General features: G+C 42.8%; 2 protein-coding genes across 2 annotated transcripts in view; one reads left to right on the forward strand and one right to left on the reverse strand.

Moving 5' to 3' along the window:
• foxo6b (forkhead box O6 b) overlaps positions 1-7,298 on the reverse strand; it is a 50,558-nt gene extending 43,260 nt beyond the window's left edge. Inside the window, exon 1 of the mRNA XM_074613235.1 lies at positions 5,802-7,298. Within this exon, the coding sequence (XP_074469336.1) occupies positions 5,802-6,365 (564 nt within the window). The 5' untranslated portion in view covers positions 6,366-7,298. The remainder of the gene's footprint in view (positions 1-5,801) is intronic.
• rpl15 (ribosomal protein L15) overlaps positions 1-26,237 on the forward strand; it is a 332,935-nt gene that overhangs the window by 89,814 nt on the left and 216,884 nt on the right. The window lies entirely within an intron of this gene.

Consider the following 26,237-nt stretch of genomic DNA (forward strand, 5'->3'; position numbering starts at 1 on the left):
CAGACGATTGCCACAGTCGGAGACAGAATGAGAGAATCTTCTTAATAAATTACATTTGAAATAAACCTGCAAAACAACCCCAAACCCGACCGAATAGTCTGTCAGGAGCCGTAGGGTTCGCGTCAGGTAGCAGTCAGAGCTCTACAGGTGTGGAGGGAATATGTATCATTTTGACAGAAGTCTGTGTGGACACGTAGCTTCAAAATTATCCAAACGCTTGGTGCATTCATGAGCAATTACATAGCCTAGATATCTATGGACATAGAAAAAAAATCACTTCCCTAATACAAATTTAGATACTGTGTCTAGATGGTACCTCACAATTTGCAAAACTCTCGCAAGATGGTTATGGTTGGGCATTGACCTTGAATGGTTAAGGTTAGGATAGGTCATTGGTAGGCTTGCCGCGACAGTCGGTGTTACCGGTGTTGCACGGTGTTAGGTATTTCTGATTTAAACCCAGTGCTATAAGGGAATCGCAACGTTAATGAGGCAATCGCCGTTTGGAGGACGGAGCGGTCAGCGCCAGGTGGAAACCTGCGGCCCCGCAGCGAAAGCTCGACCGGAGAGGCCAGACACACAACCCTCCGACGTTAAAGATCAAAGTAAGCGTTCAACAGATATTGAGCATTATCTTTTCTTGTAAAATGTCCGTTGTTTATTAACTGGTGGGAAAATTTCCTCACCGTGACATCCCTAGTCATCGGGGCAGCGAGTCTCGCAAGAGTTTTCGCACGTTTCCACAACTTGGAGGTTACCTTCTAGACAAGACCGTCGCCATTTCTGTCTGTCCAGACTAAAACTGGGTCAGCAGCGTTTTCAAACGTCCTCCGTTTTAGGAGTTCTAAAGCGGCGGAGTAGTGCGGACGCCAGGCATAAACGTAGCAAGAGTTATGCATTTGAAAATGTATTAGTGTGGGTGTAGTCTGGGAGTAATAAATGTTTGCAGCAGTCTCTCAGATGTTGGACCAAAACAAAGAAACTCTCACTATGAGAAAAAACACTGTTAAATGGACCAAATTCTTGTAAGTTGAAGAGTCACTAAATCCACTTTTTTGAGTTAGCAAATTACATGAACAGTTCCTTGGTTACACATTGTAATAGTGAAGGAGGTGTTCAAGATAAAACCGGGTGTTAAGTTGCTCTTTAAAGACAATAAACAGACAGAAATTAAGTATTTTCAGGGTAAGTATTATAATTGATCCTCGTGTGTATTGCTGCCGTGTGCTCATTATATCACAGTCTGATTACAACACTCACACACCCACGACGTTCCTTTCCTTCTACTGTAACATGCTGCTGCTGCTCCGTGGAGCCTCCAGGTAGAGTCAGAGAGCTCCTACCTGCTGCTGAGTCTGTGTACAGTACAGCCTGCAGACAGGCCACAGCTCAGCACATCCATTCCCACGCAGAGACACTTATGAAATGAACATAACAATGCGTGTGTGTGAGCGCAAAACCCCCGCACCACCACCATCACCACCACCACCACCACCACCGGCACCACCGTGACCACCTACGGAACTGAACTCACTTCATATGACCGAACACAGCCTCCCACCTCAGATACAATAACAAACATGGCCCAAAACACTTGACCGCAATTACTGCTCCACGGTAAGGGAAATCCATACATAGTCATCATGGTATAACACTGCTGTCAGATGCTTAGGCAACACTGTGTGTGTGTGTGTGTGTGTGTGTGTGTGTGTGTGTGTGTGTGTGTGTGTGTGTGTGTGTGTGTGTGTGTGTGTGTGTGTGTGTGTGTGTGTGTGTGTGTATGTACAATACGTGTATGTGTGTGTGTTACCACAATCAAACTAATCCATACACTACCACCGGACACGGGAAGTGTGTGAGCGTATGAATGAAATCCAATCCACCTCTGTAGCCTTAACGCTTGACACTTAAACAAGTGAGTGACATCTCAACAGTGTGTGTGTGTGTGTGTGTGTGTGTGTGTGTGTGTGTGTGGTATTAAGAGGCAGGAGAAGCTGCTGGCCCAGATGAAGACAAAGAGCCCAGCGGCTGAATTGAGCAGCAGCTCTCAGACAGGATTACACAACAGCTCTTAAAGAGTGCTTTTAATAGCAAGACTGAATCTTATTTCCCTCCCACTCATCCCATCCAACCATCCATCCATACTGTATATACACCCCCCTCACCCACCCACCCCCATCAATAATGTTCAATCCAAGCAGAAACACACACAGGAATGTGTGAGACATTATACGTATTATATGAAAGTGTGTGTGTGTGTGTGTGTGAGCGATTCCGTACCACCAAATCTCATTAAAACCGCTGCCAACTGTTACAGTCCAACATGTGCGTGCATGTGTCTCTCCTCTCTCTGTGTTATTATGATTGAATCAAGTTGTTTTTCACCTCGACTTGTTGGAGCCTCTCCACCAATCAGCTTCCTTTGCCAGACCAGCCAATCAAAAAACGTCCACGCAAAAGCTGGAACGGCGATGCAGGTATCAAGCTGGGCGTCCTTTGGGCAGCACGAACGAAGGCCCCGGGAATTAAGCTCAGCTTTAAATCCAATTTGAAACACCCCCCCCTCCCCCCCCCTCCAACCATACCATAAAGATTGGACAGGGGTTGTTGCTGCTCCGCTCAGACCGAAATCAAATGGTGATTTTATTGAGATTAATCTGCGTCTTAGTACTGCTCAATTGGAGGCTGGTACGGAGCCAAATGAGATGGAGGGGGCAGGAGAAAGAAACCTGGTGTGTTGTGAGAGGGACAAATAGAACGGAGACAATGTCACTTATCATAAAATGCTGTCACATGACAGGAGGAGTAGATGGAGGATTTTGGATCAACTCGATGTCAAACACACAGATGGTGTGAAATGTCTGTTAATCCCACAGCGACTTCTCCCTCCTCTGTATTCCCCTCTATCGCCAGGCCGTGTCAGAGAAACGAAACACACGGGAAAGTGAAAACCGCAACTTCAAAAAGCATTAACAGAATCTTAAAGGGGCACCCCGCTGATTTTATACATGCCGCTCACTTTACTCAACCTGATCTCATGGGGGAGGCGTTTAAATAGCACATTACAAGGACAGTACGCGTGCCATTTTAGGCTTTTCACATGGCATTTTTACACCAAAATTATGGTGATGGTCGCAGTTAGGTTTAGGCAACAAAACCACTTAGTTAGGTTTAGGGAAAACATCTTAAAATAAGTAGGTAAACTAAGTAAAATACTTTTGGAAAAACTGTAACAGAAGTATGGAAAACATGCAATAAACATCACTTAAGTTGTACGCCTCTTTTTGGGTGACACTTTTACGTCATGCAACAAAACTACAATCATGGCTGCAGTTAGGTTTAGGCAACAAAAACACTAAGTCAGGTTTAGGGAAAACATCTTAAAATAAGTAGGTAAACTTAGTAAAAATATTTATGGAAAAACTGTAACAGAAGTATGGAAACACGCAACAAACGTCACTAAATTTGTACGCCTCTTTACGCGTGTAACTCTTACGTCATGCAACAAAACTACAGTAATCGCTGCAGTTAGGTTTAGGCAACAAAAACACTTAGTTAGGTTTAGGGAAAACATCTTAAAATAAGTAGGTAAACTAAGTAAAATACTTATGGAAAAACTCTAACAGAAGTATGGAAAACACGTGACAAACATCACTAAAAAACATGCAACAAACATCATTAAATTTGTACGCCTCTTTTTGCGTGTCACTTTTACGTCACGCAACAAAACTACAGTAATGGCTGCAGTTAGGTTTAGGCAACAAAAACGCTCACTTGGTTTAGGCTAGAAAACCACTTAGTTTACATACTTATTTTAAGATGTTTTTTCCTAAACCTAACTGAGTAAAATATGTATGGAAACAATATATTCATTGTCGATTAATCTGTTGATTATTTCCTTAATTAATCGATTAGTTATTTGGTCTATAAAATGTCAGGAAATGGTGAAAAATATCGATCAGTGTTATTGAGTTGCATTGTGGTACTTGAAGGATACCGGGTTTTTGGCGCTTGACGCATACTAGTAGGGAATAAAAGTCAGGATATCTCGGCCTCAGCTGCTTTAATTTTGACGATTTGTCTTCAACCTGTCTATCGTGAGTTCCCCAACATTACGGAAGTAACTACTAAATCGCTGGAGTGACCCTTTAAACATGTTTCCCAGCCATCTTTAAGATCGCCATGATGCTGAATGATGTTTTCAAGCTCGTGGATAGAACGATGCCAGTAAATGTTAACGCCTACTGTCAAATTTAACAAGAAGGGAGTTATTGAGGCTACTCCCCAGTTCTGTCAAGAGTTTACAGTGTGTTTCAAGCATTTTAGAAATTCCCAGTAATTGCAGTGTTGACCACTGTGGCCCTTTGATGAAACTCCCACGACACCAAAACACCCTAAAGTACAAGTGGAGAAACAGCACATTGGATTTTCAAATATGTTTTTGTTTTTTGTTTTCATCTCCTTTCCCAAAAGGATCCAATTCAAATGTTATTCACTTGTGTTTTTGTATGTTAATTCCCAGTTTAGACAGTGTTGCTTGGTGTCCATATTTACCAGATAATAAGAACACATTTAATTAGAATTCACTGAACTGCAATTTAAAGAATTAGATCTCTTGAAATGGCTGAAAATTCAGAAAAGTGGCCTTTAGAAGCTAAACTTTGTCAAACATAAAGGATATTATGGAGGGGAAGCGACAGTACAGGGCTTGGAAACAAAAGACCATTAATCCGCACACACAGAATGGGTGGTAAATTTAAGTAGATTACAGCAACCAATCTAATAGATTAACTTCCTATTAATTTGAATTTAAGGGATAATCTGTAGTTACATCTGTTTGCTGTGACACCCCATGTCATCATCTCTTGTTATTGTCCTTTTAAACCCCCCTCGCCTTGTGCCATGCTTTCGCACAGCTCTGTGCGTAATTCAACGTGCGCGCACTGGATAGCACGGGGGGGGGGGGTAAAGCCTCCAAACGGTTTATCCCGAGCACCCAACCGGGCAGCGTGGGGGTGACGCTCCAGTTGAAGGAGCTGCAAAATCGGACCGGAGGCACACTTTGTCCCCAGTGTGACCCGAATAATGTAGGTGCCAGAGACACTTTTAGCGATGCGTCACAGCGCGTAATAGTGTGCCTATCCAAAAGAGAACCGTGAAGAAGAGAAGGGGGAGTTTGTTTCCGTGTGGCTTTATCCTATCCTATATGCACAAAACTGCAATCCTTTAAATACGATGAACCCAGTGAACCCTTCTCCACCGCCCCTTTCCTTTCCACACATTGTAGTGTGGAGTGACACGGGGACACGCCACTGACATAAATTGCTGGAACCAACCAGGGGTCAATTATGTGGCTTTGAGATATGCAGGAAAGGAGTTATAGCTGCAGAGACACAGACAGACTAAAGGCTAAATATAGTGGCCGCTTCTCCACTAAAAAACCTTCAACCATGTGGTGTCAGAAAATGCTTTTTTAATGCGGCTGTTGGCTCAGAGGGTAGAGCAGGTCTACCACCAACCATCGGAAGGTCGGTGGTTCGATCCCCGGCTGCTCCTCCAGGTCACATGTCGATGTGTCCTTGAGCAAGACACTTAAACCCCAAATTGCTCCCGAAGGTGTGTGTGAATGAGTATTTAGATTAGATCCTGATGGGCAAAGTTGGCACCTTAGCAGCCTCTGCCATCAGTGTGTGAATGGGTGAATGCTGACATGTAGTGTAAAAGAGGTTTGAGAGGTCAGAAGACTAGAAAGGAGCTATATAAATGCAAGTCCATTTCCCATATTTACATGTGGCCCTTACCTTCCATCCGGCGGAACTGTTGCTGTCGCCTTTATCCTTGAAATAAGGAACAAAGCGAACCATCCAGTCGTAGATCTGCGACAGGGTGAGTCTCTTCTCCGGGGTGCTCTCGATGGCCCGGGTGATCAGGTCTGCGTAAGACAGGTTACCCCACGCGTTCCTCCTGGACGACTTGGCTTTGCGCAGCTGGCCGGCCGCGTCGAGCGCAGCGGCAGCAGCTCCGGACATGCAGGCGGCAGGAGGAGCGGCAACCGGGACCGGTACCGGGGCTGCCGGGTGCGCGAGCTCCGCCGGCGCGCCGCCTTTTCTCTCGGCGGCCCGGCGGCACGCGGGCGGCACGTTGTACTGCTCCACTTTGACCGACGCCAGGGCGGCCAGACCTCGGCTCGCCTCTTCTTCTTCTCCTCCTCCACCTCCACCACCGCCACCGGGGAAATCCTCCGGACACGGCGGCAGCGGCCAGGTGCACGACCGCGAGCGACTGTGAGGCGCAAATTCCGAATCGATATCAACCTGATGCGCATCCATCATGCCGCCGCCGCTGTTCTTCATCATCATCAGCATGATGATGATCTCCCGCTTGAATAGATGTTAAAAAAATCAAGGCAAGGTCACTATAATAAAAAAAAAAGAAAGAAGCCTGTTAAATGAGTTAAAAATGTCCCTTAATAGAAAGAATAAAATGTTTCACACAGAGAGGTGATGGAGCAGTATGAATAAGCCGGCAGCAGCAGTGTGGGATATTCTCATATTCTCCTCAGTGCAACAATGTGTGCATCACATCAGGACAGATGAAGGTGTATCCGAGGCATCAACAACAGTATCAGTCTCTCTTCCATGTTAATTTGCACAACACCGGCTGCATGCAGGACCGAGTGACGGTCAAACATCCATTATGAATTATCCAGACGCACTCTCTCTCTGTCTCTCTCTGTGTGTCTCTGTGTGTGCTCGCTCCGGCTGCAGCAACAGTTGATCTTTTTGACAGATGAGGAGGTCCAGTAGCAGGTTAAACGGAACGCAAACTCCACAAAAATCAACTGACTTTATATCTCGTGCGTCTTTTTCTGCAGATTTGGTTTTGGTGACCGACCGCTGCTTCAGCTGGAAAACTCTACTGCAAAGAGCGCAATTACTCCCCTTAGAAATAGAAACAGGCTCTCATGAATCATTTATATGAAGCCGTGAATTTTTCCAGACGCGAGGAAGAAGAAGAAGAAGAAAAAAAAAAAACACAAGAAGCCCTTATGGATTTGATTTGGAGCATCCTCCTCTGTGTGTGTGTGTGTCTCCTCTGCGCGCCGCCGCCAGACGCCTCACTTTGCTGTAGTAGATCTTTTTTCTCTACCTTTGTCTTTGGCTCTCTCTCTCCGCTCACATGTCACATGGGTACCGTCTCTCTCTCTCTCTCTCTGCCTACTGCTCTGGCTTTATACTACGAGCACCGTGTTGTCTCTGAAGGCTTCAAGCCACTTAACTGTAGCCCGGAATAAAGTGGAATAAGTGCTGCTTCCATATAATTGGACGCTGCTTGGATCAAGTCACTCCCTCCAGAACAGGTTTCCAGAGGAGGAGGAGAATGTGTGTGCGTGTGTGTGTGTGTGTGTGTGTGTGATATTCCCAACAATACAATTTCTAAAGGCAGTCATGTAACAGCAGGCAAATTTATATTTTGTAGTTTATCATCATGTTTATATCATATTTCTTCAAAAGTGGTAATCGTCATGAGTTTTTGATTCAATTATTAATGAATAAAGAGAAATGGTAACTTTATTTCCCTGCTTTGATTTTGTTATTTAATAACTTAAAGCTGAAGTAGGCGAGATTGGAGCAAATATGATTAAAAAAAGTTATTTTTATAAAACGGTCACTATATCGTGACAGTAGTACATGAAACGGGTAACCTGAAAAAAATCATGTGCCTCTGTGTCCTACGGTGTCCTCCAGTGCTCCTAACGGCATCTGCAAGATATCACAGACTGGAGGAAAACAAGCAGTAAGAGCTGATCTGAGGTCAGCTGTACAGCTGCCATCTATGAGAGCCAGCTGTCAATCACTCTGAACTCCGACCAAACGGTCAAAGTAGGCAGCGCTGATCAAATATGAATCAATATTATGTTATGTTAATGCCTGTTTCTATAATGACAAAGTTTGTAACGCCGCCGCCATTGTAAAATCTGGTGAAGGAACGCAACGTTCCAGTCACATCACCGGAGCACAGCCAATAGGAACGCTCTCTCAATGAAATGACCTGTGATTGGTCAAAGTCTCCCGTCACGGGCTAGATTTTCTAAAGCCTGAAAACAGAGCCATGAGGAGGTGCAGAAGTCTAGTTATCTCTCAGAACACTTGAATTACAATATGCTGAAAGGTTAATATGGAATTTTTGTCCAATGATGCCAAAAATATACTGCCTACTGCCACTTTAATTGGCAGTATCAAATCAATTAATACAAGTCTCTTCAAAGAAACTCTTCACAATCTTTTAAATTTTGTCTGTGTTTTTTTTTTAAAAGTAAAAAAAAACCTATACGTTTCATTTGTAAATACTTGTGAAGGTTACACCTGGTGTTTCTATGTAGTTTAGATTAACGAGACAGCCGACAGCTTCGTGATCCGTGGCCTTGATTTGCATTATTTATAATTCATGATGACCTTTGGTCAACATTTATGTATTTTCTAATTTAATCCATAAGTAAGACATCTCGTACAGTTGCGCATAACTAAGTAAATCTCTATATATAAGTAATTAATTCTTTCTCCCGGAGCGGTAGCCCCTCACTTTTACTTTCCCAAAATTGTGTTATTATTTGGATTTTTCTTTTTTCCTTTTTTTGGTATTTGATTTATTCAATTTAAAGGTGCTAAATGTGAGATTGGGAGCATTTCGGTTGCCTGCGCACGGCTCTCAACATGCTGGCGGCTGAGCCGGCATTTCTAACAGTGCTAACAGTGAAAACAACGGCGACGCTTCTGACAGAGCTAACAGTGTTAACCTGAGGGAGAACGGAGGGTGGGTGCTACGCTTCCGCGACAGCGTTGTCACGGAAACATATTATCAGGTTTATCCGCTATATGAAAGCAGAGCAGATCAGCGGCCGTGGTCTAGCCAGTGGGGCACGCTCACATGCATCAATATGCACCAAAAGGCACGCGCAGTCGGTCCGGCTATGCCAACAAAGCATGGAGAATCTCGGATTACAACACACACACACAGAGGGAGAGTGACTTCATTCTCTGCTCAGGTAGACATTACTCCTCTGTATCTTTACATAGCAAATCGTTTTTTGCTGCTATATTAATGCTCTGAATATCATATAGAGAACCTTTAAAGCGTAAATGCTGTTTCAAAGCCTCCACCACACTCACAGGGATGCACTTCTGGGCTAGAAACGCTGAAGCCTTCATGTGTTTATCATTTCGTTGGCCTAAAAGTGATCAAATTTAAACACATTGAGCCCAAACTACTTGATTTAGCTCGTAAAATACCAGCAATACTTATGTTTTTATTAACAAGAAAATAGATAATCTGCAAAACCCAGAGTTAAACTCATTATTTTGTTTATACATCTTGACGTGGCAACTTTGGTATGCTAAAGATTAGGGACAGATTGTGTAAAGTCTGATTAACATCTGGTTAGGATTGGAAAACTAAAACACTTGGTTTAGGTTAGGGAAAGATTTTGGTTGATAAAACGCCATATGTTAATTACTAACTCTGTGACGGGTAAACAAACTAACTAACGCACATCCATAAAGACCACAGTACGTAATGCAGTGTAACTGAACAGACTTTCTTTTGGTACCAGGAACTATGATTGAGTCATTTTAGACCATTGTTCCTCCTGTCAAAACGCAGGTAAACACACGTAAATGGTTCATGGGTTGCATGAGAAAGTTCCTGTAATGGAAATGGGCTAAAGAGTAGCTATACAGCCCTGCTTTCTCATTCCCACCATCAAAACGTGATTTATATGTTTGGACTATTTCCATTTACATCTTTTTTATTTTATTTTTTTCCCCCCTCTTAATCACATTACTTTTTGCAGGTGAAACCACCGAACTCCTCTCCACCTATCCATCTAAACTGTGCATTATGATCAAATTAAATAACATTAAATTATCAGATGGGGGTGATTCTTCGCCGTCTTTGTCCCACACTGTTGTCTTTGGTGGGTCTGAGTCCATAAAGTGGGCTCCTCCATCAATAGCTGCTCTGTGTGTTGTGTGTTGGAAACCCCCAACACTGATAGAGGCTGCCACTCTTTTGACAGCCGGTTGTCAGTGACAACCATAACCTCAAATGCACCTAAATGGAATGCTTTCATGAGGACTAAATGGGCCTATCAACATGAAGAGGAGAGAGAGAGCGATCAGTGTGTTTGTGTGTGTGTGAGTGAGAGAGAGAGAGAGAGAGAGAGAGAGAGAGAGAGAGAGAGAGAGAGAGAGAGAGAGAGAGAGAGAGAGAGAGAGAGAGAGAGAGAGAGAGAATAAGTGGAGAGAGATGCTGTAAATGGGAACAAACAGAGGGAAAATTCAAAACACATGGCTCTGCGGTTTTCGAGAGGAGATTTTTTATGTGCCGCAGAGAAGTTGTAACAGGAATGTGGTGTGACTCCTATCATATGGAATGAAAACACTGAGTCCGTGCCAGCAGGGTGGATATAGCGTGTTCAGCTGTGGCTTCCAGCTAAAGTCCTCGTCATCACGGCTAGGTGATGTACCGCCGCAGCGTAAACATGACAAACATGAGAAACATGAGTCACACGGCTGGACACGACACAACGCAGACAGACAATTACATGTTTTCTCACAGGAGGGGTGGGGGGTGGATTTGTCAGAAATACTGTGCAACATGTGAACAGTGAGCCTGAACACTCAGCTCTTCCAAGAAACATATTTCTACATCAGTGTTTCGTTTCCAGCTATTATTTGTCAGATTAACTACCAACTGGATTTGTGTGAGATTCGTGTTTATCCGTTGTCCCTCTGTTTTCTCAGCATCAAATATTGATGATATGCATATTGACTGTCACTGCCACCGCCCTCAAGCTGCCTCTTCTTATTGATCTCTAAGTCCACCGATGCCCAAATGAGGGGATGTAGTGAAAGGTAAATAACCTATGCCACACACTTTAGGGTGGCAATAAATCTGTCCAGTGGATTGGGGAAATATACCTGAGGTCAGATGAGCAGAATAAAATCAACTTCATCTCTCTAGTGCAGACATAATGTAGCTAATGTAGCTCCACACCTAGGCGCAGTTTGAACTTTAATGTTGGGCGTTCACAAAAAAAACCTAGAGGAAATGTAATGTGTACAACAGAGGTTTGTTTAGGCTACACGAAAATGAATAATCATGATACCAGCAGGTAAAAAGCACCGCAGCAGCGTCTTTTTTTCAATTGTTCCTTATGGGGCTTTCACATAGAACGCGGCAACGGCACCACTGCGCTCTTAAACCTTGTTATTTACAATAGCTTGCGCGACGCAACAGCGGCTGTTTTGCTGCACCGAGCAAAGCACGAGCATGCAGCTCGCGGGCGCAGCTCACCGTGATATGCACTGAACCCATTGACGACCGCAGCGCAAACCGCGACCTGTGTGAAAGGCATATGATGAGGAGAGAGTGCATGTGGCTACCTCGATAATAAGCTCTGCACCCAGTGTCTTTTTTGTGCGGCCGCTCCGAGCGCTTCTAGTTGAAAATCTCTAAACTTTTCAAAAAAGCGCTAGTGTCGTCACTGTGCAACTTATCCTCATACAACGGTTCGTAAGTTGTTCCTCCTTTTTCATTCGTTTTCCTACGAATGTCCAGCAGCACGTGTCAATTTCCGCTGGTTACATGCATGCAGTCTTTCCAAAATAAACTTCTGTCTTCACTGGAAACAACTTGGTGGTTAGGTTTAGGCAAGAAAACTACTTAGTTAGGTTTAGGAGAAGATCTTAGTTTGGATTAAAATAACTCTGGAAGTGGCGTAACTTAAGTAGGGAAGTTACATGACAAATAAATCAATGTTGACACCAGTCTCCTGGGCAAAAGTCTGGTGTTTTCAGACTCAACAATCCACCCCGACCTCCTCCCTACACGTCGGTTCTCACTCTTTATACTTCCTGGTTCACGATTACGTGAATTACACACAAATTTATTACGTGGGATATATACGAATTACAGTGCATTACTTTTCACTTTTCTGCCAGAAACAAAAACACTATATGGACAATGATTGATGGAATATAATGAGAGTTACCAATAGAAACCGAACTCGCACAAACCGCAAAACCATACCCCGTGGCGTCTAATATGAACCTTAGCATATAGCCTAAAACAGTTGAGTCACAAAGTCGGTAGTGTATTGGGATCTCCACCAGGTAAATACAAACACCACTTGTTGGTTTCTTATTCTGTGTTATTATAAAAAGATAGGCTACAGCTACTAGGGGGTTCGGGGAGCCCACTGAACCAACGCAAACTGCGCCTGTGGCTTCAGGGCGTTAGTCTAGCTTAGCATGTGTATCCCAGGTAAAAGTCAAATAAAATGCAGTTCACACAGCTCTAAAGCTGTCTTATTTACTTGTGTAAATGTCAAACGGGTCACTCATAGTGACTGTGCAGTTCCACTCTGCTCTGCAGAAAGGGTTTCATCATCTTTCAGCTCCCTGTTTTGGTTCAGCCTCACCTCTCTCATAACCTCATTTCCAGCTGCAGGCAGCTGTTTTCAATCAAATATAAGAAACACTTTACTGTACCTGACGAGCACTAAACAGTAAGCAGACAAAGTTATCTGCGAGGTGGCCAGAAACATGACTCCAAAATGAATGGCAATGTTGCTCCATGTCTGTACAAATCCCTTAAATAGGCAAGGATTTGCACACATTCAGCACAACAACTTTATAAGGTGATAATATGCCGTTGTTGTGTTTATAGCAACCCAAACTGTAACCCTGCTCCACTGTCCCCAAGAGGCCCAAAAAATCAATTACTGCTTCAACCTTAGAGGTGGCAGATCAGTAAATCTTCATGTGGGTTGTTTTGTAAAGCACTGGCATGACCCACTTTGTCATTTAGGTATGGAGACTTGTTGTGAAATACATGGACCACAGTATCTGTTTTTTACATTTCTATTTCTACATTGCACGAGAAGGGAAGCTTTGGAAGGCATATTTTTTTATATTTTTGACAGAGTTAGGCTAAACCCATCCCAGACCTGCTGGTACCGGACACATAGGGATGACGTCGATCTTTAAGGTGAAGAAGTGTATTTTTTATGGAAGTTTATGGAAGTTGCGATACATGAAAATGGGCTCATAATGGGGAAAAGTTAACTCTTTTTACGAGAATCAAATTGATTTTTCTTTTATCTTGTTTGCATTAGGCTGATCACCAACTGGGACTCAGGGTTTACCCTCCTTTTTTAACACTACATCGCTAACTTACTCCATGGACCCGCACACCTTAGAGTGAACACTAATTGCCTCCTCTCCACAGGTCTTCCTCCTTCATTTTCGTGCTTTATTCCAGTGAGCCAGTCAGTCAACCTGCAGGATTATTGATGTGTTTACTGGCGGAGGGGGGATGCCACTCCCTGCCTTGGGAAACCCTGAGGCTTTCAACTGTTGAGTAACACTGACTGCTGCCACCGCCTCCAATCAGGAAAGTTGGGATGTGCTCTTCTTGGCTCATAATGAGGCACAAAACAGAAAAGGAAGAAGATGGTGGCACCCCGAGCAGTTTCTCTTCATTTAATCATAAAGCTGAAATTCAACCGTGGCCCATGGACGTCTTTATGCCAACGCAACATAATGGAAATAAATCTGTCAAGACCTTGCAGCTCCCTCAAGGAGCTTGAACCAGAACCAGCTTTTAGGAAAAATTTGGTTTCTTAAAACTTTTGTAGTTTTGGCTATTAATCGTATTGTCTGACCACTTGTGTCTTGACCCATCTGACTTTTCAGCAACGTTACCATGCTCCTAACCTGACTCGCCAAGATGGTTTGTTACACAGAACGATCCGAGAATCCCTCATTGGAAACTGTTTGGAAAAGGGCAGGCACTTTTCAAAAATACTTGTCAGGTGATTGGATGAACCATCTGTCAATCAAACTCTTGCTGAGGCCAGTCGGGAGAAGAGCGGAAACATATTTTCCATCGTGAAAAGCCTTCAGTGCCGTTCTTTGCCCCTTCTAAGCCACACCCACAGCTGCGGTGGCTCCTCACAGGACGCTGATTGGTCCGTGCTCTAGTTTGTTGGACACAAACGCGTTACTTGAAGCCTGACAAGATGTTTTTTCGCAATTCTTGCGTGATTTCGGGACATTTCGTGGCATTTTTTTCATGCAATTGATTAACACGTCTGTTTTTTCAAACTGTTATTTTTGTCATGAATACTTTCACACAGAACAAGAAATTTTACACGGCGAAAAGCCATTTACTTTTTTTTCAGAAATGTGAGGTTGATTTTCCTGAGCTTTCGCACCGCAAATAAAGGCATCAACCAATCACGTTCAATTCAGCCGTCATCTAGACATATTATATTTCAACGAATTCTCATGCAATGGTTCGTACGATATCTTATGATAAAGTTATTCCTCCTTTTTTGTTCGTTTTCCTACGAATGTCCAGCAACACAATCCGCTCGTTACACGCACACAGTCTTTTCAAAAATAAACTTTCGTCTTCACAGGAAACAACTTCCTCAGGTTTATGTGAATTACACACAAATTGAATTACAGTGCATTACTTTTCGTAGGTATAGCTACAAACAGTGTATGAGACCAGCCTGAATATTCATAGGCGATGGTGTACCCCCGGTCTGTAAAGGCCTTTAAGAATGAATTTTAGCTACAAGCGCTAATGAGCCCTGACAAAGGATAATACAGCTAAAACATGCTTTCTAATTTCAAAGACTACAGCAGCTCAAGCCATTAATTAGCATGTGTTCAACCAAAGAAGGACTAATGACTGAAATTGCCTGCTGTGGTGCGCTTTTTTTTTTTTTTTAAATGAAAACCTGCATTGTGTTTGTCCTCAGTGACACCTAGTTGGGAATCTTTGGGTTAGGCTATACACCAGCTTTGGGCATGTCTATTACAGCACTTAACTTTGTTTCAATGTTCAGCCTTAAACAACCTTCCCTCTTTTTTTTTCTCTTTCCCTCCATCAGTCCATAATCCCTCCCTCCAGCCCTCCCTTTTCTTTACAACCAACCCCAGTTACATAAGACTGCCGAAAGTGTTGTTTTCCAGCGGGACTCGCTGCTGTGTGCGGAAACTGTGGGAGCGTATGGGTTGGGCATCTCGGCCCCGTACACTGCCAATGGCCATCCCAGGAATGCATCCTCTCTGTGGGTCTGGGCCGCAGCCAACCATGTGGCCTCCCAATGTCACCCAGGCACTTAGATTTTTAAAAAAAGAGGCCTTTTTTTTCTTCCCCCAAAAAAACAAAAGGCTGCATTTTGCGCCCATATTGGCAGTACACGTCGAAGCTGTCTAATACTGCATGTGTGTCTTCTTTCTTCTGCTTTTTATAGGTATAAACCGCAGCATTGTGTTGCGCCTGCCTGCCTCGCAGCCCTTTGATGAATACAAATACAGTTTTAGTAATATTTAAAGAATCCCCCTCAAGCAATGTTCAGTGGTGAAAGGGTTCAGGCAGACGCAGTGACAGACTTCTCTCTGCCGTACCTGACATAAAGAGGTTTAGCTAACACTACCCGACACCTACTGTTAATCCTATTTCAAATTGCACTCTCAACCATGAAATCCACTCACAAGAGGAAAAAATACACAGTGATGCAGTGCAGAGGTGTTACAAAGATAATCTTTCCCCTGCCACTTTTCCCCACTGGCTTGAAAGCAACAAAAGCCAGCAGGTACAATTAAGGCACGGGTAGGTCTTCTGAGCAAAAAAAAAAGGAAGGTTTGGTTTTTTGTGAAATTAGGTTATGTGAGAAATAAAAAAGGGGAATGCTATCACACTGTGTCAGCGGGCGGTGCCAGACATATGGCAGACATTGGTGGTAACCGCACTGTAAGGTTCTTTTTTTTTTGTTGCCAAAGCTTGATTTGACCCAGTCCTATAAAGCTTCCTGATGGTGGTTTGCAGAAAGTTAATCACTTGAACTCTTCCAGGCCTTGCGGTCTGCTAACCTAGCACTGATCCCAGAACTGAGGCACGGGTCTGGACGGACGGTTTTTCAGCGCAACATGGCCTGTGGAAGACCGTTACAACTGAAGGGTTCACAGAGAGGAGCAACACGAACAGAACTGGAGTCGTACCAACAACGTCCTCCAACCTTAAATAACACATTAGGCTGAGGTTCAAAGCTCGTTCTTGACTTTGGAAATGGAAGTCAAGAAAACAACCTCAGCGTTTAGTAGCTGTTCTGATCTGATTTTCATCAACAGATGGAGCTTGCCCAGTTTGCGGTTGTCCAAATTTAGATTTTTTCAGAGCACATTAACGACTTCTTGTCCACGTTGGTTTGAAAGCTGATGCTCAAAGTACATTCTCAACATATCCTCCTCATACAATGGTTCGTAGGATATCTTACAGAAAGTTAATTTTGTTATCTTTTGTGTGTTTTCTTACAAATGTCTAGCAACATGAGCGATCCAGTGCCTTTTGTGTTTAGGCAACAAAACTACTTGGTTAGTTTTAGGGGACATTGTGGTTTGGGTTAAAATAACTATGGAAGTAGCGTTACTTAAGTATGGAAGTTACGTGACAAATAAATCAATGTTGACTTTTGGTTTCACACGGGACACGAACACCAGTCTCCTGGGCGAAAGTCCATTGTAAATTTGAGTTTATGGTCTCAATCGCTAGTTTCAAGTCTTTTTCAATACAGCATGATGTTCATTTAGTAAATTATGGTCCCATTTAGAGTCAAATAGACCACAAAGCAGGGGATGCTTTGGGGCGTGGCTACCTCATGATTGACAGGTCGCTACCACGGTGTTGTCCGGTCTGGGAGTCGTCCCTGTTTTTCGTCTTACAACTTTAACCCTTTCACAGAATGTTTTCAGTTCATGAAAGTTAATTATAACCTTTTTGGACGTCTAAAAATGTCTTATTCAGCATTCGGTTGTACTTAGCTCCACCCTCTCGTGACACTTCTGGTTGCAAATAACCAAAATGGCGACGGACAAAATGCCAGACTCGAGGCTTCAAAAGTCCACAAACCAACGGGTGACGTCACGGTGTCTACGTCCATTTTGTATATACAGTATATTGATACAGGGAAATTTGCAGTGTTACAGGAGCAAAGGGAACAGTGCAACAACAAGAGGTATCAGTAAAGAAAAATAACTTATAATAAATAGGTAAACAGTTAAAAAAGAAAAATATAATAGTAGAGACACTGAATGGTTGAATTCATATAATTGTACACTTGAAGTCTAAAATATTGATATTGCACAGAATATTGATATTGCACATGAATGAATGAAATGTCTCTGGGTTTAAAAGAAAGATACGTGTGACCTGGAGCATTTTCAGGTCAAGAAACTCCACAATATCCTGTTTCTTCTTGGTTTTTCTTCTCGTTTATTCACAGCATGGACACACAAAAGCTTCTGAAACAACATGTCACCATAAGAAAGGCACCAGTTGGACAGTGTCCAGTATCGGCCCCCCCCTAAGACAACTGCTTTTTTCACGCTCAACTTCTAAACTTCTAAGTGAGAACAACTTGGGATTGGTGTGGACGGCAGCCAGTGAGGTGGGGGCCGCAGGTTGACAGGAGGCTGTAAAGAGAGGCAGTAGACGGTACGGGAGGCCGGCTGTGACAGAGGATGGCAGGGTGGGTGTCACCAGGTACGATTCAACCCTGTCTCGCTGTATCTCAAGAGTTTCGCCTGGCTGATCAGGGACGACAGGGCCGCTGCTCCCAACCTTCAGTCAGCTGTCACACGAGGTCACCGCTGAAGACAAAGTATGCGAGTCACACACTGTACAGGCCAGACACACGTCGGCTACATGCGTCGGCATTCAGTAGCGTGTGCTTGTGCTGCATGTGAAGTTTGTGACACCCCCCCTTCCCCCTCCCCCCCCCTGTTCGTGAACAGGAAATGATGTGCTGCTGAATTTAATTTCTCTATAATTTCTATTATCTTGGCGGTCACGGGCTAACACTGGGGAGTGAAAATGGAGGAATAAAAAACACAACAACTTGGATTAGAGAGAGAAAAAAAAATGAGGGAGTTCAGAGGGTCGTATATCATTAAGCAATTGAGAAAGTTAATTAGGCAGCTCTGATAATTATTGCCATGGCAACCTGAGCGCACTCATGCAGATTTGATTAACGAGGTGCCATTTATCTGTGCCGGCTAGACGGCAGGGCCTGCACAGAGCTTGAGAGACCCCTAAAGGTGGAAGCTATGTAATGTATGCTTTATTCACAACCACAGTGTTGCTCTTATGTTTAATTTAATGCATGTAAAAATACAGATTACAGCTTCTTCTGGAGGAAAAAAAGCAGATAATGTTGCATCACTCATATTACGGGGATATCTGCAGCGAAACAAAGCTTTCTATTTCCCCTCATTGTCTCTGAAAAGTGAGAGTGTCGAGAGGGTTTCCCATTAAAATAAATGCCATTTCTATACCCATAAGAGACTGTCAATGGCATACTAGTAATGGTAATGTGATTTACATGTAGAGGAGTGAAGGAGACATAAGGGCTGTTTGTGGATTACAGTACACATGTTGCCCTCTGGTGGAAAAACAACATCATTTTAAGCGTGCATGCCTTGCTGCTGAAGGGTGTCTGGAGTCTTGTTTAGCAGCAGGCAGCACATTGTCAGGCGTAGAGACTCTTCATTATGTTGGTGGGGACAATTATTAATGGCTGTTAAGAGAGCACGGCACAGCAGTAATGTGAAAAAATAAAGCGATAAAAAAAAAACTGCATTTGAAAAGACAGGCCGAGCCATTTCAAACGCTATACCTGTCACCAATCAGGACGCGATTCAAAAAGAAGGAACAGATAGGTGCTCAAAATCTTCAGAGAATATTTTCATCAACTATGGGGAGAAAATGACACATTTAGCATGTGCTAGAGACATGCTATCAAAATCAGTTTGCTGGAGAAAAAAAAAAAAATCACTTAATTAGCACTCTCAAGGGTTTTTTTTTTTTTTCTCTCGTGCCATAGATAGGACCCGTTAGCAGCATGCAGACAAAAGTGAATACATGAAAGTAAAGTAAGCTCAGTGGGAGATTTCTCCAGGGACCCGCTAATCCTCCTCCACATCATTTCACACACAGCCAAGTGAGAGGTATGGATTATAGTTTATTATACAAATATCAAGCACAAGATGAATTCTAATAACAGTCATATCAATTAAAGCCCTCTCACTCTCACGTGTTTCATAAATATCTTGACAATGGCTCTTTGCTTAGAAAGACACATTCCTGGAGTAAAAATAGAAAAAGAGAGACATTGATTTTACTGTCACAAATACGGGTTTCTTTATTGAGTTCCTTTGAAGTCAATCCTCACCCCACGGTTCGTAGCCTTGTCACAGTCTATTACAGGTGTGTCTGCTACTCCTATCCTGGCTTGTGACATTTTTCTTCCTATTTTTATGAGTAAATCAGCTGCTGACCAAATATTATTCACACAAAGAAGAATTTTTTACGGAAGGTGGTCAGGAAATATATATACGAGACAGAAACATGAGAACTTTTAAGACTGAACTTCTGCAAAAAGCTGCAAAAGCTGATCAATAGATAGTAATATACTCCTGTAAATCCATGAACCAAACTCCAGTAAGATATCAGATATATTAAAGCCTCAAATGTCAGGTTAAATTATTATGTTGCTATTTATTTTTCTCCTTTTGCTCAATCATAAAACTATCAAGGTCACAGCTTACAGTCACAGTACTTGTTTGCACTGTCCAGGAGAGAGAGGACTAAATCTGCATGCATCCATGATTGGAGTCATCATAATCTCTAAAATGTGTAACCAGCCATGTGAGGAAAGACACAGAGAGCCTCTAGTGCAAATGTAAGTCCAATTCAATTCTTTATGTGAGACAATTTATGCCAGTATTTTGTCCCCCTTTATTTTCTTTATTTATCAAATTTTTTATGCTTATTGGATTTTGGGTCTAGCACTCCACCGTAAATCCCATTGTTGAAGCGCAACCTCCTTTACTACAACATGAATATTAAAGCTGCAATAACTAATATTTTTTTTATTCAAACGCTGACATAAATGAATATGTAATATAAAAGGGGTTGCCCATAGTGGCAAACTTTGCAGTTCCCTTCAGCCAGCCTGGTGTCCTATGACGTTCCCATACGACGAAATTTCATTGTCAATTACGTTACGTTAAGTTACATTACGTTACATTAAAGATATTTTCATCCGGATTACATTTGTTTTTGGACATATCAGAAATATTTTTGTAACAGTCTGCGGATGTCTGTGCAGGGAGGACTTTGGGTGGATGGGTGTGTCAACACACTTTCATCCAGGAGACCATTGCTTGTGTCCCATGTGAAACCAAAAGTCAACGATGACTTATTTTACGACTCGGTCTCTCGGGAAGGCGTATAAATAGCACGACATTACACGGAAATTCATGTCATGAGTACGCATTTTAGTCTTAGCGCGTTGTCATTTGTACGCCACGCAACAAAACTACGGTAACGTCCACAGTTACCACAGTTTAGGCAACAAAACCACTTAGTTAGGTTTAGGAAAAAACGCCATGATTGGGCTTAAAATAAGAATGAAGAAGTAAAATACGTACACAATACGGAAAACAAGAGACAACCATAATGAACATAACTTTGAAAAAACAAAATACCTGTCTCGAACACCACTCTCCTGGTTAAAAGTTGGGTGCTTGTTGGACCCTCCCTCACACCATAAGCGGCCTCTCTCACTTTTATAATTCTACGTCACTAGCTCGAGCGTAGCATTTTTACTCAGATGCATTTACCTTGCAGACAGTGCAGACTATGTGGTGTTAAAATGACACGCCAAAAGCAAGAAAGGCGTTCCTATTGCACGCTAAATGTGTCAATTCAAACGCCTTTTCGGGTGAAAGGGCTGTATTTTAATTTACATCCGTAACTTAAATAATGCAACAAACATACTTGTTGCGTATCTGTTTTGTTATGTTTCATTTTACAACTTTAATCACGTGTTTAAAACTGAGATCGTAATTCGGGAGAAAATATGTTTCCCTCAAAAATTGAGAAAGCAGTTTATTTGTATTTGAACATAATTTTGTAGAAGACAGGTTTGCCTCAGCTGTACAAAGCTTTTTAGGCTCTTTTAACTTTTTTAGCCCACAAACTCTGCTCTCACCAGCATTCATTGTCTACAGTATGAGTTAGTGGTAACCAAAACAGAGCTAAAAGTGAACATTGGACATAAATGTGTCAGGTGGCCAGAAACACCACACCAAATGAAAATAAGCAACTGGATTGATTGACTCCTTCTCTCGGGCGTCTGTATGTCCAGAGTCAGGTTCTCTACCCACTTCAGAACAGAACAGTCAAGCAATCTTATTCCACATGTTTTGGAGAAATATATGAGCCAGGGAGGCATAAAATAATATGCAGGTTGTCCTACAAGCCTGGATTCACATTTGGATTCGTAAAACCAAACTGTTTATTCTTATTTGTTGGACTTTGGATTTTTGCTTTCCGCGGCTACCCTCCTTTTGTCTAAAATGAAAAACCAGCACAAGCTATAAATTATTAATGCCTCTACAGTTGTCAATCTTCAGCTTCGTCAGATCCCCAGAAATGCAGTTTTTTCTTTTGCAAATGCGTCAGGAGTTTGAAGCCGCTCACATTCAGGAGTGTTGGCTTTCTTTCAATCCAGACTTCTTCTTTTTTTAACGCCCTGCTGAGAACCAACAGCAGCAAACAAAGACGTGTATCTGGCTCTTCAGGCAATCCCAGCAGGCCTTTCAGCTCTTCATCCTCCTCTGCCTTCAGATCCCCTGGTGTGCTGCTGCTTTGGGTCTGGGTTTTTTTCCCCACTACGAATGTAGACCCGCGTGGACGCCCCTGAACAACATGGTGGAGTCTAACCTGCTGGGGCTTGTGTGGTTCCAGGCATATACGGCCCAGGAAAATCCCATGGGCCAAAGATTTTCATTCATTTCTGCATTGTGACTGGACAACAGAGAGACATTGAGAAGAGACAAATAGCAGAGACAACTTTAAAGTTATTGCCAATACGATAATATCAGTGACAATGGTACCAGCAGAAAGAGGCACGACAGACAGTTTAAAGTAAAAGTCTTAATTAGAAAACAGGGATTGGAACACACGGAAACAGTCCAAAGAACCGGCAAGGGTTTCCAAAAAGGTAGGAAAGGTAAGAGTCCAAGAAACTGAAGAATGATCTAAATAACACTGGGAAGAACACAAGGACCTTATGGCGTAATGCTCACTGAAACAGAGAAGACAAAGGGGAGAACACAGACCAAATCCCCAATGAGAGGACGGAGATAACGAGGGACAGGTGACAGCAGGGCTGATGAGGGACAGGTGGAGACAATCAGGGTGATGCAGATAATCACACAGGAGGGAAAGGTGAGTATACCAGAATAAAACAGCCCAGGAAAACATGTTGACATTGTGCGTTTCTCCATGGATACGTAGAATGTGGACCTTTTTCAGGCGGAGCGAGTGACGTAGTATATGGAGCAGTCATTCATTCCTATGAGAGTTGCTTAGTGGCGCATGAAGCCAAAATGGCTCGACTGCTGAGTGATAAGGTACCCGGATCTTTCGGCAATCTTATACATCCATTGGGTCCATAGAGCAGGCGCAGTAGCGTTTCCTTTAACTCAGCCTCCCCAAGCCCGCGGTCCAGCCTCGGTCTGGGTCTCATTCACATGAACGGAGGAAGGAAAATAACTGTGGATTCAGCTATTAGTGCATTTTACAACTTTTAGGACCTAATGATTTAAATAACGGCTATTACAGTGTTCGTACTGGGAAGTTGATTCACCTCGAAAAAAATTATTCAGTGAGTTACAGATGTCTCTTTCCTACGACCGAGTATTAGGGCCACATTGAGGAAAAAAATAATCTGAGATTTCAAGAATAAAGTCATAATATTACGAGAATAAAGTAATAACTTTACGAGAAAAAAGTTGTAATATTTCGAGAATAAAGTCATAAATTAAATAAATAAAAAATAAAAAAATTCTCGTAAATTTTTCGACTTTTTTTCTCATAAAGTTATGACTTTATTCTTGTTATATTACGACTTTATTCTCGTAATTTTATGACTTTATTCTCAAAATCTCAGAAAAAATGTTTTTCTCAATGTGGCCCTAATACTCCGTCGTACTTTCCCAATGTAAGTCTATGGGGAAAAGTATTTTTGCGCCCAATGGCATCACGTGACGGACACATAAGTTGTAGTACCGCCAATTGGCCACTCTGTAAAATTAGCTTCAAAGCCCGGCGTTCTTCCTGAGGGCTTAGGTATATAATGACAAGTATAAAGAGCGAGAATGTCCACTACAGGTGGGTGGAGGGCCACACCTATTTAGGAGACAGGAAGTGTATAGAGAGTCGAAGCCCCTCCCCTTCTGGTGGACCACCATGGGACCTTATTTCGGAAAAAAACTTTTTTATCAGCTGGGAGGCGAAAGAGCGAGCGAGACCCGTTGCTGGTGTGAGAACATCCCAGTACGAAACACGCAAGCATCGTAGCTTCAGCAAGAGAGACGTCACTTACGTTACTGTTGGGTGTGTAGTCTTTCTAATAACATATTTAACAGTTTTACAACAAACTGCGACTTTCTTGACTTGAAATTTTTTTTTTAAATTGATAAACATCATATGTGTGATTCATGGCGCAATTCAAACTGGATCAAAAAAAAAATTGTCTCTCGCCGTTGACCACCATACATAATTTTTCCGGAATAAACCGGAAGGGGCGGGACTTCGCTTCTCCATACCATTTCAAAAACATTGGCGGAGTTTGCAATGTGCCATATTTGTTATAGAGTATCTTTGGCAGCATGAGTCCTGCCTGTGTTTGGCTAACAGAGCTAACAGCTGACGGAACTAAACACACAGGAGGACTGACAGTTTCTGGAAGTGTTAAGCAGTCAACACGAAGCGTTACTCAGTGAACTGCAGTTTAGCTGCACGGAGCCGCTGCACACAGCTGCACAAAATGAGAGCTTATCCATTGCGTGAGACGTGCGAGTGAAAAACATGTCTGATACGCTTGTGGTCTAAACTGTGGTTTGTGTTCATTCAATCAAACATTACAGCAGTGGTCGTTGCAGACACGCCTAGTGGAGATCTGCACTATACTCAGTGCACCTTTCTAGTTCTTTATTTGTTTGACATTGGATTATTGTTTCATGAAAAGCTGTAAATTAAGTATTTCTTAGACTGATACTCGTGATGATTCCCTTTGGTCCTAGAGTGCACCCAGCACACGTCCTGCCTCAGTGAGGTCAGGCTGCTCAGTTCATGGCTGAGGTCAGTTAGGTGTTTGATGAACCGGAGATAATTGAGCTCAGCTCCAGCAGTCAGTCCTGGAGGACGTCCCCCCCTCCGCCCTGGTAACAAAACATTTGTATCCCACAATGATTCACGGCTTATTAACAAACACACCTGGCACTCTGGCAAGATATGAATTTTTTGGACAGTTTGGTTTGTTGGCTGATGAATTACAAAACAAATGCAAATATTAAAGTACTGTTCCCTTAACAAACAGCTTCTTTATTAGACAATGAGAGGAGGGAGATAACGAGGGACAGGTGACAGCAGGGCTGATGAGGGACAGGTGGAGACAATCAGGGCGGGGCAGATAATCACACAGGAGGGAAATAGCCAGGGGCAGGAAGAGACAAAGGTGAGTAGGTACCAAAATAAAACAGGAAATAATAACTGAAAACTGGAAACAAGGAAAACATTACAACCTTAGAGAAGAGCGGGACGTGACATTTATAATGCTAGTGAGCCAAAAGCAGGACTGTTTTATTGGGAAATAAATTGGAACAGATGGAAAATAAAATGTATCTGCAAAGAAACACTTCAGATCACAATTGTGTGTAAGAGATCTGCCTGGCCCTCTCCACAGGGAGGTCAGAGGCATGGAGGGATTATGAGACAATGGGCCCCTGGGCACAGACATGTAGGAGGCCCCCCACCCTGTCAAGGAACTCAAACGCCAACTCTTTTGGTCATTTTGGGTCCCTTTGTAGTCATTTTGCATCTATTTTTAGTGATTTTATATTTCCTTGTAGTCATTTTGCATAATTTTTTAGTAATTTTGTATCTCTTTGTAGAAATTTTGGGTCTCTATGTGGTAATTGTATGTGTCCTTGTAGCTCCTTTTTTTATTTTTGGTCGTTTTACATTTCCATGTGATCGTTTTGTGTCTCTGTAGTCATTTTGGGTCGTTTGTTGTCGTTTTGTGTCTCTTTGGGATTGTTTCTATCTATTTTTAGTTGTTTTGTATCTCTCTGTGGTCATTTTGTGTTTTTTTTTGTGACCCCTGACCCCTTGGTTCCCTGGGCCTGTGCCCGGTAGGCCCGTTCAATAATCCATCCATGGTCAGAGACATAGTCTGTATCTAAGGAGTGGACGTAGTCAACGTGACATCACCCACTGGTTTGTGGACTGCTGTTTTGAAGCCTTGAGTTTGGAATTTTGGCCGCCACCATCTTAGTTTTTGGCCGTCGCCATATTGGTTATTTGCAACCAGAAGTGACACGAGAGGGTGGAGCTAAGTACTGTGCAACCAAATGCTGAATAAGACATTTTTAGACAACCAAAAAGGTTATAATTAACTTTCATGAACTGAAAACACTCTGTGAAAGGATTAAAGTTCTAAGACGAAAACACGGACAACTCCCAGACCGGACAACGCCGTGGTAGCGACCTGTCAATCACAAGATAGCCCCGCCCTAAAGCATCCCCTGCTTTATGGTCTATTTGACTCTAAATGGGACCATAATTTACTAAATGAACATCATGCTGTATTGAAGACTTGAAACTAGCGATTGAGACCATAAACTCATGTTTACAATGTTTACTGAGGTAATAAATCAAGTGAGAATACGGCTCATTTTCTCATAGACTTCTATACAATCAGACTCATTTTTGCAACCAGAGGAGTCGCCCCCTGCTGGCTGTTAGAAAGAATGCAAGTTTAAGGCACTTCAGCATCGACTTCACTTTACAGCCCTCGGAGTTGCCAACTCATCAGAGTTCAGTGTCAACTACAAAATCATGGCTGTCTGGCGGCCTCTTAAACAGTGCTGCCTGGACTTGTTCAGCACAAGCAGCCTTGCTGTGATGTTATGTAATAGTTTCATTTTCATAATATCAATTCACAAAAGACACACACAAGCCACACCCATGACCGAACTGCTGCGAGTGGGAGTGCTCGGTGTGGAGTTGGGCATCCTCAGACCATAAAA

Source organism: Sebastes fasciatus, chromosome 17 (assembly GCF_043250625.1).
Source record: "Sebastes fasciatus isolate fSebFas1 chromosome 17, fSebFas1.pri, whole genome shotgun sequence".
Taxonomy (NCBI): Eukaryota; Metazoa; Chordata; class Actinopteri; order Perciformes; family Sebastidae; genus Sebastes; species Sebastes fasciatus.